Source organism: Gavia stellata, chromosome 3, assembly GCF_030936135.1.
Source record: "Gavia stellata isolate bGavSte3 chromosome 3, bGavSte3.hap2, whole genome shotgun sequence".
Lineage (NCBI taxonomy): Eukaryota > Metazoa > Chordata > Aves > Gaviiformes > Gaviidae > Gavia > Gavia stellata.
This window is the reverse complement of record NC_082596.1, coordinates 103931103-103944898: the sequence shown is the minus strand read 5'-3', so window position 1 is coordinate 103944898 and position 13796 is coordinate 103931103. Positions and strand designations below refer to the sequence as shown.

Genomic DNA, 13796 nt, shown 5'->3' with positions numbered 1-13796 from the left:
ACATAATGATTTCAGCATGTGAGGCTGCCTCGCTTCTCCCCCCCCCCCCCCCCCCCGCCTCCCTCTCTCCCCCGTCTCCCCTCCCTCCCCTCCCTCACTTCGCGACCCCGCCGCGCCGCCCGCTCCCCCGAGGAGGGCACCCGGCTCCCGCGGGGAAGCCCGCAGGCGGCGGCGGGGCCGGGGGTGGGAGGGCCGGGCGGCCGCCGGGCCCCGCGGAGGGGCGGTCGGGGCCCGTCGGTGCCCGTCGGTGCCCGCCTCCCGCTGGCCGCCCGCCGGCGGCGGGGCCGGGGCCCGGCTGACATCACGGGGCCGGGGCGGGGAGAGGGGCCGGGAGGGGAAGGGAGGTGGGGGGGGGGGGGTGTTTTCCAGCTTTAAAAAGGCGGCGCCGGGCGCGCAGCCCTGCGTCAGAGCGAGACTTCCCCGCTCCGCACACTCAGTCGCCCCCCGTCCCCCGCCTGCGGCACCCGGCGGGCGGGCAGCGCCCGCCGCCCCGTCCCGCCGCCGCGGCGCGGGCAGTGCCTCCGAAGTCCCCACGCACACCCGCCCTCCTCTCCATGCCCCGGCCCCGGGGGGGCGGCGGCGGCGGCGGCGGCGGCGAGCTCCTGTGCCTCCGCGGGCGCGGCCACCACGCCGGGGGCGGCGCGGCCCCGGTCCCCGGGGCGTGAAGGCGGGCGGGGGGGGCGCGGGGCAGGCGGCGAGGGGCCGGCAGCGGCCCGGGGCGCGGCGCCGGGGCTCCGCCGCCCCGCCGGGTGGATGCCAAGCGCTGCCCCGCCGACCGCCGCCGCCGCCGCCGCGCCGCCGTCGCGGGACGCAGCCAGCGGGAGAGAGAGGCCGGCGGCGGCCCCGCAGCGCGGCGCCCGCCCGCTCGGCAGCACCATGAAGGCGGCGGAGGAAGGTAACGGGCGGCGCTGCGGGCGGCGGGCGGGCGGGCGGGCGGCGTCCCCCGGTGTTTCCCCGCGGCGGCCCGGAGGCTCGCCGGCGGCCGCTTGCCAATGGGTGTCTCCTCCGCCTCTCGCACGGCGCCGCCTCGGCCGCCTCCCCCCGGGCCCGGGGCCGCTGCCGGGGCCAGCCCGGCCCGGCGGGGCAGCGGCTCCGCTCTTCGCCGCCCGCGCGCGGGGCTGCGAGGGCGCCCGGGGGTCCGGCCGGGGGGAAAGGCTGCGAAGCGGCGCGGGGATTCCCTCCCCAGACCCGGGGTTGATTTGGGGGGCCGTCCCTCGCTCGCGGGGAAAAATGAGGGAGCCTCCTCGAAAGAAGCGGGGCCCGGGCAGCGCCCGCCGCCGTACCGGCGGCCAGTCCTCCCCGGCGCACCGACAGCAGGCGGGCACGCCGCGGCCGGCTGCGGGGCTCCGCCGCCCCGGGTCCCCCGCGTCCCCCCTCCTCCTCCCCGGGGGTGCGGGCTGCCCTCCCGCCCCCCCCCACCGCCGGCCCGGCTCCGCGGCAGCGCTTTGCCCCGCGACCCCGGGTCTCTGTCGCGACTTCTGTCGATGCCCCCGTAGTAACCTCACCGCGCAAAGGGCGCTGAAAACACCGCGGCCAAGTTCCCGGGGAGGAGGACGGCGGGCGCGGGGCTTCGCGGCTGTCCGGGCTGTGCGGGGCCCGGACAGGGCTGTGCGGGGCTCGGGGAGGGCTGTGCGGGGCCCGGGGAGGGCTGTGCGGGGCCCGGACAGGGCTGTGCGGGGCTCGGGGAGAGCTGTGCGGGGCCCGGACAGGGCTGTGCGGGGCTCGGGGAGAGCTGTGCGGGGCCCGGGGAGGGCTGTGCGGGGCTCGGGCAGGGCTCTGCGGGGCCCGGGGAGGGCTCTGCGGGGCCCGGGGAGGGCTGTGCGGGGCTCGGGCAGGGCTGTGCGGGGCCCGGGCAGGGCTCTGCGGGGCTCGGGGAGGGCTCTGCGGGGCCCGGGGAGGGCTGTGCGGGGCTCGGGCAGGGCTGTGCGGGGCCCGGGGAGGGCTCTGCGGGGCCCGGGGAGGGCTGTGCGGGGCCCGGGGAGGGCTGTGCAGGGCTTGGGGAGGGCTGTGCGGGGCCCAGGGAGGGCTGTGCGGGGCTCGGGGAGAGCTGTGCGGGGCCCGGGGAGGGCTGTGCGGGGCCCGGGCAGGGCTCTGCGGGGCTCGGGGAGAGCTGTGCGGGGCCCGGGGAGGGCTGTGCAGGGCTTGGGGAGGGCTGTGCGGGGCCCAGGGAGGGCTGTGCGGGGCTCGGGGAGAGCTGTGCGGGGCCCGGGGAGGGCTGTGCGGGGCCCGGGCAGGGCTGTGCGGGGCCCGGGGAGGGCTCTGCGGGGCTCGGGGAGGGCTGTGCGGGGCTCGGGGAGGGCTCCGCCAGCCCGCGCATCGCGGAGGGAGAAAGCCGGGAAGGAGTGGGGAGAGCGGAGGGGGGGGGGGTCGCCTCCACGTCCGCCGTGTTTATTCCGCAGCGTGGGACAAGGGACTGCCTTCCCCGGGTCTGTCCCCGGAAAGCTGGACGGGCGCTCAGCACCCATCTTTTTTTTGGGGGGGAGGGGGTTTAACACTTTTTCACTGCGGGGGTTGACAGGACCCCACCGATGCAAAAGCTCCAAGCGCGGCTGGGACCGCTTTTGAAGGGTGCGAGCGCCTTTTTGGCTGAAAGTTAATTACAGTTTTGTTTAACAGCGTTGGCCTGCGGATCTTCCGCGGGCTCGGACCTCCGAGGGCTGCACGCCCGGCGTTTGCAGCGCTCTGGGCTCCGAGGGCACTGAATGAGCCAACTTGGAAAAATTAACACCCAGAGGCAGCGCACACAAAAAACTTACTGGAGCCTCTTAAAAAAAAAACAAAAAACAAAAAACAAAAAAATTGAATCCCCCCTTCTTTATGTCCCTGGCACTGCTGATGCCTGTGTTAAAATGTCGCCGGCCCTCGTCGATAGTTCTCTTCTCTCGTGATGGATTTTGTAAGGGACTCAGAAAATGAGGCCAGCCAGAAAGTGTGACCCAAGCCAGGGACCAGGCCGGGAGCGCTGCGAGGCAGGAGCGCTGCCTGCAAACCGAGGTGCCCCTCGCTTGCCAAACTCCCACGATCAAAGAAAAGACTCCATTTCTTCCTTAGCCCGGGAAGAAACTCCCGTGAAGTAGCCCAGCGGGAGGACCCCGCTTCTTCCTTGGGGTCCTGGTGAGGCACACCGGCCGTGCGCCTCGGAAAACGACCGTCCGGTAACGCCGTCGTGGGGTTCAGTCCCCCGCCGGGCTGTGGGGCCGCAGCTGGGGCTCAGTCCCTCGGCCGGGGCCCGGCTGGGGCCTGCGCTGCGACCAGGGGAGCGGGGACAACTCGGGCTGAGGACGGGGGGTGGCCCCGGGGTGGGTAGTGCCCTGGGGGTGGCCTCGCCGGGGGACGTCGGGGCCGCCCCCTCGCTCGTTGCGCTCTCCCCGGTTTAACGGCGCTGTTTTAAACCGGGTTATCAATTGGTACGACGCTGTTACTCTGTCCCCACACGCTGCATCACTTCGGTTTTACCTTTCCGTAGCGCGTCTTCCCTCTTTCTCCGAGGGAAGGGGGCCAGTCGAAATGTTTCGGGGACAACACCGCTATTTATGGCACTCGCGAGTCGAACCGTCCGTAAACAGTTCGGGACAACTCACCCGTCTCTCAGGTACCAGCCGCGGGAGAGGCAAAGGAGGGAGAGCAGCGGGAGCTCCTCCTCACCCCCGTCCCCGTCCCGCAGACGGGGAGCGGACGGCAGCCCGGCGCGGAGGGGCGGCAGGGGGGTGAGCCCGGGGAAACCGGGGGGCTGGGGGCCGGGGCGAGGCTGCTGCCCCGCCCGGATGCCCTGGGTGGGGGGCGGGAGGCGCGGCGGTCCCCGCCGTCGGGGCGGAGGCTGCGGGACGGGCGCGGGTAAAGCGGGAGGCTCGTCCCGACGGCGCGACCCCTCTCCCGGGCTGGGGCGGGCTGCGCCTGGCCTGTCCCGGCATCCCGGGGCGAGCACGGCCCCGGTAAGCCGGCAGCCGCCAGCGGAGGGGTTCCGCGGCTGCCCGGGCCTCTGGCAGGCTGGGGTGCCCCGGCACCCCGGGGAAGCGGCTGCAGGCGGGGGGACCGAGGGCAGCCCCGGGGCGGCCGCCTCCCCTCCGCCCCCCCAGCAGGCCCCGTCCCCTGCGGGGCAGAGCCCAGCCCCGCTGGCAGCACCCCGGGGCCGGGGGGTCCTGCGAGCCCCGGGGCTGCCCCGTCGGCCCCGGGGGGGCGGCCGGTGCCCGGCGGCTCCGGTGAGAGCCGAGGCTGGTCCCGGCGAGGAGGGGGAAAAAGCCTAACGGGCTCCCACGGAAAAAAATTGTCTTTTCCTGGCACTTTGTGACGGAGATTTCAGCCGTAAGCCTGGAAAATGGTATTCCCTGAGTTTGTAAGGGAGTACCATTTCCATAACCGCTTTTAAAAAAAGAAATAGTCCTTTTGAAATCCGGCCTGAAGCTCGGGGAGCTCAAGAGCCGGGGCGAGCCGAGCTGCCGGGGCGGGGAGCGCCTTTCCCCGGCGGAGACTTTCCAACGGGACGGTCTGACAGAGGCGCATTTCTGAGCGGAAACAAAAGTGTCTCGTTTATTTTTTTTCCTTAATCGATACTTAATCCGTACAAGCGGGAAGGGCGGCAGGGCTGGGGAGCGCCGTGCCTGCCCCGTCCCCGTCCTCCCCCTCGGGGCGCGGCCTCGGCCCCGGGACCTTTCCCTCCCCGGCGCACGGAGGCAGCCGGGAACATCACGAGTCCCGCTTTAAGGCGCTTTTTATAGCGGTTGGCACTAGTGGGTGCTGCAACGAAGTGAAATAAATAATTAATAAATGAAAAGCGAAGCCTCCCGGCTCGCTGGAGGCCCTCGGAGGAAGCCTCCGCGAAGAGGGGGGACACTCCGGTGTCCCGGGTGGGCAGGGCCGCCCCCCCCCACCCCGCTCCGTCCGCACCCCCGCGCCCCGAGGGCGGAAAGCGCCGCTGCCCGCCCCGCTCCGTGCGGCGGGAGCCCGGCACCTGCGGCGGCTGGTTACCGCCGGGCGGGAGCAGGTGAAGTCCCGGCTACCCCCGGCCTCCCCATCCCACCGCGGGGAGCCGTCGAGCCGGGGGTGTGGGGTCCCCCCCCCGGTGCCGGGTCCCCCGCGGACGGGCGCAGCCGCGGCCTCGGAGGGGCTCCCCGCGGCGCGGCAGACTGCGCTGCAGGGGCAGAGCCCCGGCGGGGGCGGGGGGGGGCCGGGCACGGCGGTTGTTTGCATCGACCCGGAAACATCAACAGCGGGAGGGAGGGCGGGTCAGAGGCGGCGGCAGCGAGATAGGCCGCCCGTCGGGGCCGGGGTCACGTTACCGCCCGCAGCGGCCGCCGTCCTGCGCCTTGCCGGGGCTTGCGCGCAGCCCGCCGCCGCCGCCGAGGGGGGCTCGGCCCGGGCCGCCGGCAGCAGGTGTCCGGGCGCGACGGGGCGGGCCCGACGGGGCGGGCCGGGGGCCGCGCCGCCTGCCTGCCTGTCTGCCTGCCGGGGGTCGCGGCGGGAGCCATGACGGGCGTGGAGGCCGAGCAGGAGTTTGACTTCGATTTCCTCTTCGAGTTCAAGCACAGCGATGAGGGCGGCGGCGGAGGTGGGTCGCGGCGGGGCGGCCGGGGCACCTCCGGGGGTGCTGGCGGAGGGATGCTGCGGGGAGCCCGGGACGGGGGACGGGGGGAGGTTTCCCCCCAGGGGAGCGCGGGCGGGGCGGGGGAACCGGCAGTCCCGCCCGGCGGGGTCGGCCCGGCCCCGGGCGGCGCTCGTCGGCTCGGCCGCGGTGGGAAGCGGCGAGCGGGGCCGCGGTGGCCGGTGCTCGGCCCTGCGGTGCCCTTGCAGCGGCAGCCGGACGAGCCTGCAAGGGGAGGCGGCTCGGGGGGCAGCCGGTGCCTCGTTTTTGGCAACTTGGGGATTGCTCGAGCTCTTCAAAGCCCCGCGTTGCCCGCTGGCGCGGCCGCCCCGTCCACCAACAGCCTGTGACCCGGCCGGCGGTCCTGGCGGGGGGCGACCCCCTGGCCCAGCCCTCACCCCCCCCAGAGCCCCCGGGGGTGGAAGTGGGGACCTGGGTCTTGCCCGTTTCAGAGATGAGCCGGTTCCAAAAGCGCTTCTGCCCCCCTCTCCTTTCCCCCCGTGAGCTGGAGCTCGTTAGGCTCAGGGTTTAGCTTGAAGGTCATCCGTAAATAAAAATAACGGGCCTGAATTTATCACGGGTCGCACCGTTCCCAACTCTGGTGTCTCGGTCTGGCTGCCTTTCTTTTTTTTTTTTATGACTTTTGACAATACTTGAGGTGGAAACAGGGCGACCAAGTCTGGAATTGACAGAGAGAGAGAGAAGGTTGTCATTTCCCAGTATGAGGTTGACTGCTACGGCGTCGGTGATAGCTGGTCGCCATAAAAAGCTCTCGTACGAGTAGATGATTTAAGGCAGCCTCGGAGTAAGGCTGTCTCTGTCTCTGCGCTTCATCCTTTGCCTTTAAGTTGAAGCAGGTTCCCAAATCCTTGCCTGCGGATCGCAGCCTGCCGGGATGCAGGTGAAGGCGTCGCGTTCCCCTTCCGAATGCTCCCCAGGTGCCCAGCTCTCTGGCACGTTGTCAGTCTGCAAATAGTTGTTAGGAGCTTCTCTGTTTTTAGAAAAAGGCAAAGAGTTTACCACCAAGCTTTTCAGATGAGTGTCCGAGTAATTAGACACCTGGGAAGCGGAGGGGCCTAAGCGAATTAAGTCTTAAAGTCCTAGTGAGGAAAGTACCTAATTCCATTAGGCAATTCTGAAAGCATGAATTTAAACCCAGCCCTAGACGTGGCTTCATCTTTCGAAATGTAAAATAGCCCTCACCCTCTCTGAAGCCTCTCTGAGCTGCAGGTGTTCAGCGTTCCTATTTAAAGAATGTAAATAAAAACTGATGGTGCCCAGTGCCTTGCAGGATCAGCCCGTTAATGATAGAAAGGAATAAAACCTTCGCTCTGTGAAATGAACCGGAGGGGGGAAAAATAAAAAACAATCTGAATTTTTTACGTTGTCACAAAGTGAAATGTGGTACGTGAAGATGCGCTCATAAATGAAGGTGTCTAATTTCTCGTCCTGGTTATACTTCATGTAAATGTGGGATTTGTTGGAACAGAACAGTTGCAGACCTGCACCGGTCTATCTGATACTGGGGTTTGGCTCGAGGTGTTAAAATACATATGGAAAGTGCCTTGGTAGTAAGCGCACAGGTCCTGGGGGCCACTATGGATCAGGGTCGTGACAGCGACTCCGTCTTAAAGCGTTACCTTCCGTTCGTCCCTGTCAGCGCTGTCAAAGCCCCCTGCCCAGCTGCGCTGCCCGGTGCCGTTTCACCTCCACCTCCCGTCCCTCCAGCCCGGCGTTTTATTTCTGCATGTCTAATTCACCCCGGCGAGGGAAGCGTCAGCGTCTTACAAATGCTGACTCTGTGTGTGCATTTGGTGAATTTTGTGAGTACGGGAGTTGTGGACAAGAATGTGCTTTTTCAGAAGTTGTAGCTGGTGGTTTGTAGCTCGCAAACCAAGGACTCGCTCCTGTTCCTAGTTCTGGCTTTGGGGCCTTTATATTTGGCGGGCATGTTTTCTACATGCCGCCTGAAAATTTAAGGTACCTAAATATATTTGGAAGGCTTTGGATATTGCTTCTTTCAATTTTGAGTACTATTGTGTGAGAAGTTGTAGGACACGTTATTGTTCTTGGCCCTTTAAAAGTGGACTTTGTAAAAATACGCGTGATAGTTCTAAAAGAGGCTATGCCTTGCCATGCGCATTAGGGGAACTCGTTGCTTGGAGCACTTGAGGCTGTCTTTTAATTTTATTTTTAAAAGAAAAAACCGGATTCCAAAGGCTGGTCTGAGCCTTTATATTACCTGTTCAGCCGGGGCAGCAGATCTCCAGCAGACTCCACTGTTTGAATTCCACCCTAGTCGTGCGTTAGATTTCAAGAGAGCTGCTGGGTTCACAGTACCTTTCACGCAGGTAATAATTATCTCTGCTATTTTGTTTGTTTACCTGTTTATTTTTCATAAAAGCTCTAAAGGCCCCGATTCTGCAGTCAGCAGATGCTGGCGTTGCACCCCGTCTTGCAAAGCCCACCTGGTGGGCGCAGAGCCGGGGCAGCCCGCGGAACCCGCCGTCCCCTGCCCGGGGCGTCCGGCTGCGCCGTCGGGAACGGCTGGAGGCGGCGCCCGGCTGTGCCATGTCACCGGCGTCGTCCACCCACGTGCTGGACCAGGAGGCTGTGGAAGGGCCCGTGGGGTGCACGTGGCAGAAGAGCCTAGCCCGTGTCCCGGCGGCAGCGTGGTGCCAGGGACATCACCTTCCTCTGGAGCCGGAGGAAGCAGTGAAGGGGTTGAAGGTGCCTTGAAGGCGCTGCTTAGAGCCTTTCCCTGAGCTAATTTCTGAAACGGAGAAAGTCTTACCGCTGTTGTACCGCTTTGGGCTTTTTTTTTTTTCCATGAAGAGTGGGAGGGAAGCGGTGGTGGTTGCGGTGACGCTGAGCGGCGTGGCCATGCGGCAGGGCAGCAACAAAAGGGGACTGATTTTGGAAGGAGGGCACTCTGACCCCCCCAGGCAGATCTGTGCCTCGCTGTGACCATCGCGGTTGGGTTATCCGTGTCGAAGTAGCACCTCTTTCTCCGTAGTTCCTGCCTGCCTTGTTTGAATAGAGTGTGAAGCTGCAGCATGTTTTGAATAATCCAGTTTTATTTGTGGCACGCTCCGGTGTAATTTAATGACCCTTCCTCAGTAAATGGCCGGTCTCTGGAGGCAGACTAGAGAGTGAGTTCGAAAAGGTGTTGTGGCTCATTGTTCCTGACATGACATACATCAGCTGAAACATCGCCGAGTTGCCGTGAAACTGCGACAGCACCTTAATTTTTCCTAAGTACCCTTTGCCTTGGAGTTATTGCCAGCGAGAAAGGCGAGCACGGGATCGCCGGAGGATGACACCAGAGAGGGCTGAGCTGATAAACAAAAGAAAGAGAATAGCTGGCTGCGCTGGTGTTACCAGCTCGGAGGCTCGTTTGCATCCGCAGCGCTCCCGGCGAGCGGGTCGCGTTGGGAATAACAGCTGTAATAATTAAGACAGCTTTTCCGTAGCTCCCTAGGGAAGGTGGGCAAGGGTGACTGCCAAGGGAGCTTGCCTCCGGGGAGGGGAGGGGACCAGCTCCCTGTGTGGACCAGCTGTGGCCAGGGAGGACGCAGAGTTTCCCTCTATCCTGCAGGAAAGTGCCGCTGCCGTAATAAACCTCGGGGAAGGCTGATGCGCTGCAGGCACAGCTTGGGGCTGGAGCTGGAGCTGGGTGCGTTTCCAGCCTGCTGAGAGGAACCTGCAGAGCAGCGTTACCCAGACTCAGAGTTCAGCGGCTGTTGACCCTGATAGAAAGGTTTTGTTGTCTTTTCCCAGGAAGGCAAGAGGTGCTGGTGTTAGGGGCTGTGGCCCACGTCTGCTGGTGATGCAGAGCCTCCCTCTAGCAGGAAGCACGGGGTGGATGAGTCCTGATCCCACCACTGCTCAGAGCACCAGGGCCACGTTGCCCTTGGTTGAGGGCTGCCCGTCTCCCCACGCGTGGCCCACCACTGTCTCCGGGTGGCAAAGAGAATCACAGAATCGTTAAGGTTGGAAAAGACCTGTAAGATCATCAAGTCCAACCATCAACCCAACACCACCATGCCCACTAAACCATGTCCCGCAATGCCATGTCCACACGTTCCTTGAACACCTCCAGTGAGGGTGACTCCAAAACTTCCCTGGGCAGCATGTTCCAAACTTCCAAAAGAAATTTTTCCTAATATCCAGCCTAAACCTCCCCTGGCACAACTTGAGGCCATTCCCTCTTGTCCTTTCGCTAGTCACTTGGGAGAAGAGACCAACACCCACCTCACCACAACCCCCTTTCAGGTAGTTGTAGAGAGCGATGAGGTCTCCCCTCAGCCTCCTCTTCTCCAGACTGAACAACCCCAGCTCCCTCAGCCGCTCCTCATCAGACTTGTGCTCCAGACCCCTCACCAGCTCCGTCGCCCTTCTCTGGACACGCTCCAGCACCTCAATGGCCTTCTTGGAGTGAGGGGCCCAAAACTGAACACAGCATTCGAGGTGCGGCCTCACCAGTGCCGAGTACAGGGGCACGATCCCCTCCCTACTCCTGCTGCCCACACCATTTCTGATACAGGCCAGGATGGCGTTGGCCTTCTTGGCCACCTGGGCACACTGCTGGCTCATATTCAGCCGGCTGTTGATCAACACCCCCAGGTCCTTTTCTGTGGGGCAGCTTTCCAGCTGCTCGTCCCCAAGCCTGGAGCGTTGCATGGGGTTGTTGTGACCCAAGTGCAGGACCTGACACTTGGCCTTGTTGAACCTCATACAGTTGGCCTGGGCCCATCCATCCAGCCTGTCCAGATCCCTCTGCAGAGCCTTCCTGCCCTCAAGTAGATCAACACTCCCGCCCAACTTGGTGTCATCTGCAAAGACGGAGAGACACATACGGAGCCCTGGGATGGGGGAGCAGGGCTGACGGAGTCCCTTCAGCAGGCCGACAGTGAGGCGAGGCAGGGATGGTCTCCGGGCCAGCTTTGAGATGCCGGTCCCCGTCACACACCAGGGGTGGAGGCACGCGAAGGGCCGATTATTCCCCTGCGCTGGGTCGGGGATCCCATCGGCGCAAGGCTGTGATGTGATCTGTCACCTTCCCTGTTTTCCACACTGACTGTGCAATTCTGCTGTTGTTTTCATACACCCGGAGCTGTAAAACGGTTAGACTGTTGGCCAAGAGTGCACTGCTGGCAGCGCTCGACGTGGCGCGCGCAACAACCAGCAATTTCAGTGGAATTTCAGCTGTCGCGGAGTAGTGAGACATCCATGTTTATCCTTCACCTGGCCTCTGCCAGTTGGGCTGGAGGATAAGTGGTCCCAGAAACCAGAGCAGGTCAATAGATCCGTCTTGTTCCAAAATCCTAGTTAACTGGAACCAGTTGGAAACTTGCTGTAATGGAAATTTCGGTTGTGTATAATTTTTTAACAGAATGCAGTCGATCACGTTCTTCGCTTTAGTCTGCCTCCACTTTTGGTTTTTGTCCGGTGTTTTTTGTGTATTCCAGTGTTTCAGGGAGGGAATTGGGCTCACTTAGGGAAAAGCACATCTCTTGAGCAGCCCTGCAGTCTCTGGCTGCTGAAGCAACGTTGTTTGAAGACTCGATTTTTTGCGCTGGAGGTTCACCTAAGAAGAGTGTCCTCGAGACAGACTCAGTCCGTGTACATCCCCCTCCCAAGATAGCTTGTCTCGCGCTGTTCAGTCAGTGGCATTTTCAAGGATGCTAGTCCACAGCTTCTCCCCTAGCGTGGCACGCCTGTGGGCCGGGTTGTTAAGGAGAGCTGTGCTTTTGTGTGTTGTGCCATGTCCCTTCCCTCCAGCTGGGTATGTTACTAAGTGAGTATATTTGTGCAGCACCTCATATCGTTCTTTTTTGTTTGTTTGTTTTCTCCAGAACACTATAATTATACATCTTCAAATGTAAATGCTGGCTTGCCTCTAAATGTGGCACATTCCTCATTGTCAACTCCATGTCATGGCCTTCAGACATCAAATCCCGTCATTTCAGTTGTCCCATCGACAAACCATCCTTCTGGATACGGAGGACACATCGACAGCGGGGCCTCCGAGTATTACCTGCCGCCAAACGTCAGACCTAACGGGGCTCCGGCGCTGGAGAGCCCTAGAATTGAGATCACTTCTTACATGGGACTTCATCATAACAACAACCAGTTTTTCCACGATGAGGTTGAGGACGCCATCCCAAATGCCAAGCGGTCACCTTCCACTGCCACTTTGAACTTACCGAACATTGAGGCGTACAGAGACCCGTCCTGCCTGAGTCCAGCGAGTAGCTTGTCTTCCAGAAGCTGCAACTCCGAAGCGTCTTCCTACGAGTCCAACTACTCGTATCCGTACACTTCACCCCAGACGTCTCCGTGGCAGTCCCCGTGCGTCTCTCCGAAGACCACCGACACAGAGGAGGGCTACCAGCGCAGCATGGTGGCCTGCACTTTGCTCAGTTCCCCGAGGCACTCTCCATCGACGTCTCCCAGGACGAGCATCACGGAGGAGAACTGGCTGGGGGCTCGCAACTCCAGGCCTCCGTCTCCCTGCAACAAGAGAAAGTACAGCCTCAACGGCCGGCAGACCTCCTACTCCCCACACCACTCCCCCACACCTTCTCCGCAAAACTCGCCGCGGGTGAGCGTCACGGATGAGACATGGCTGGGGAACACCAACCAGTACACCAGCTCCGCCATCGTCGCCGCCATCAACGCCCTCACCACTGACAGCACCATAGATATGAATGACGGGATTCCCATCAAGTCGAGGAAGACCGCCATCGACCACACCCCGTCCATGACTCTCAAAACCGAACCAGCTGGCGAGGATCACGGGACCATATCGCCAACTGCCGATTTGTCGCCGGAAGACTTCTCCAGCTTTCAGCACATCAGGAAAGGAAACTTCTGCGAGCAGTACCTGTCCGTGCCACAGCATCCCTACCAGTGGGCCAAACCAAAGTCTCTGTCTCCGACATCCTACATGAGGTAAGGAACCCCGACTTCGAGGGCAATCCTGATGGTATCTCTGTTGCATGCTTTTTTCCCCTCCTTCCCTTTCCTGCCTCTGCTTCCTGCCAAATCTGCTCATCCACTCATTCCGCTTAGCCGTATCTCGTGACGCTGCCTCTGTTGTTGGTGTGGCGTGACCACGAGTAAAGCCTTGAAAGGTTAAAGAGGCTGTTGTAGGAGCTGGCCGTGCGTGGGTTGTAACTGGTTATCTGCTTCCCAGGGGACGAGCCCCAGCCCGGGCAGTCTGGAAAGGGGGTATTCAGAAGCTCGTCAGGCAGCAGAACAATTTGGTGCCATCAAACCGGTGGCTTTACTTCACTAGTTCATCATATCTTAGTATGTTTTTATTGCAGGATAAGGAGATGGTCTCATTATTGTGGCTGTTACGGGGCCTTTTACATTTACGCTTTACAGACAGTGAATACGAACAGAATAGGGATATGGTTCCTTTGTACATGATTTCAGCTTTTACTTCACTTCATCTGAAAGCTGCCTATCTATCTTCTTTTCCTAACTGCGTTGGACAGTGATTTTCTCTTTTCCCCCTTCCCCACCATTGTTGTGTTTAAAGAAGAAAACCGTATTTGTCAGCTGATAATACTCAATATACCGGTCACATTTATTTATCGCAAGAGGACTCCGGGTAGGAAACACCACAGAATAGCCAGAACTTGAGTTACATCCATCGCTTTCTCTTTCGGTCTCAGTTACGATCTTTATTTTGAAGGCTGTATACGCAGAAGCACATGGTGCAGGAACAGAGTTTGGCTTTCCAAAAGTCTGCAGGCTGTTCCCAGTCCCTGGCTGTGATGGCCACCCCCTCTCCTCTTCCTCCCCAAGCACACCTGGCTTCTTGCTTTTGGCAGCAAAGCTGCCTTTCTCAAAACGAAAGAAGCGGGCCCGTAGCTGAAGTGTTTTAATGAGCGATACATTCCCTGGCTCTCAACCTTGCCAGTCTCGCTTTTCGCCAGCCAGCACCCCTCTGCCACGTGCTGTCTCCCAAAACTGAGATGGAGCGGTCCATGGCCCTTTGTGTTACAGCAGGTAGTGCTGTGGTCCCCTTCCTCATCGTTCTCCTCCTCCTCCTCTCAGCATTGCCCAAGCTCCTTGCGGGACCCTGGCTCAATTCAGCCCTGGGAGATGCAGCAACCCCTTTGGGTCTGGCCAAGCCATCCAGAGGTAGGCACTCGCTGCCTTTCGGAGCTGGGATAGAGACTTTTAACATCGGGCAAACCCT

General features: G+C 62.1%; 1 protein-coding gene across 2 annotated transcripts in view; it reads left to right on the top strand.

Moving 5' to 3' along the window:
- The first annotated feature begins 753 nt into the window (after window positions 1–753).
- NFATC1 (nuclear factor of activated T cells 1) overlaps window positions 754–13796 on the top strand; it is a 120090-nt gene continuing 107047 nt past the window's right edge. The window contains exons 1-2 of one of the 2 annotated variants that reach the window (XM_059815459.1): window positions 754–895; window positions 11437–12535. In XM_059815459.1, coding sequence (XP_059671442.1) covers window positions 754–895; window positions 11437–12535 — 1241 coding nt within the window. Of the gene's footprint in view, window positions 896–5463; window positions 5549–11430; window positions 12536–13796 lie in introns of those variants that run through there. The other variant, XM_059815460.1, reaches the window with a different exon arrangement.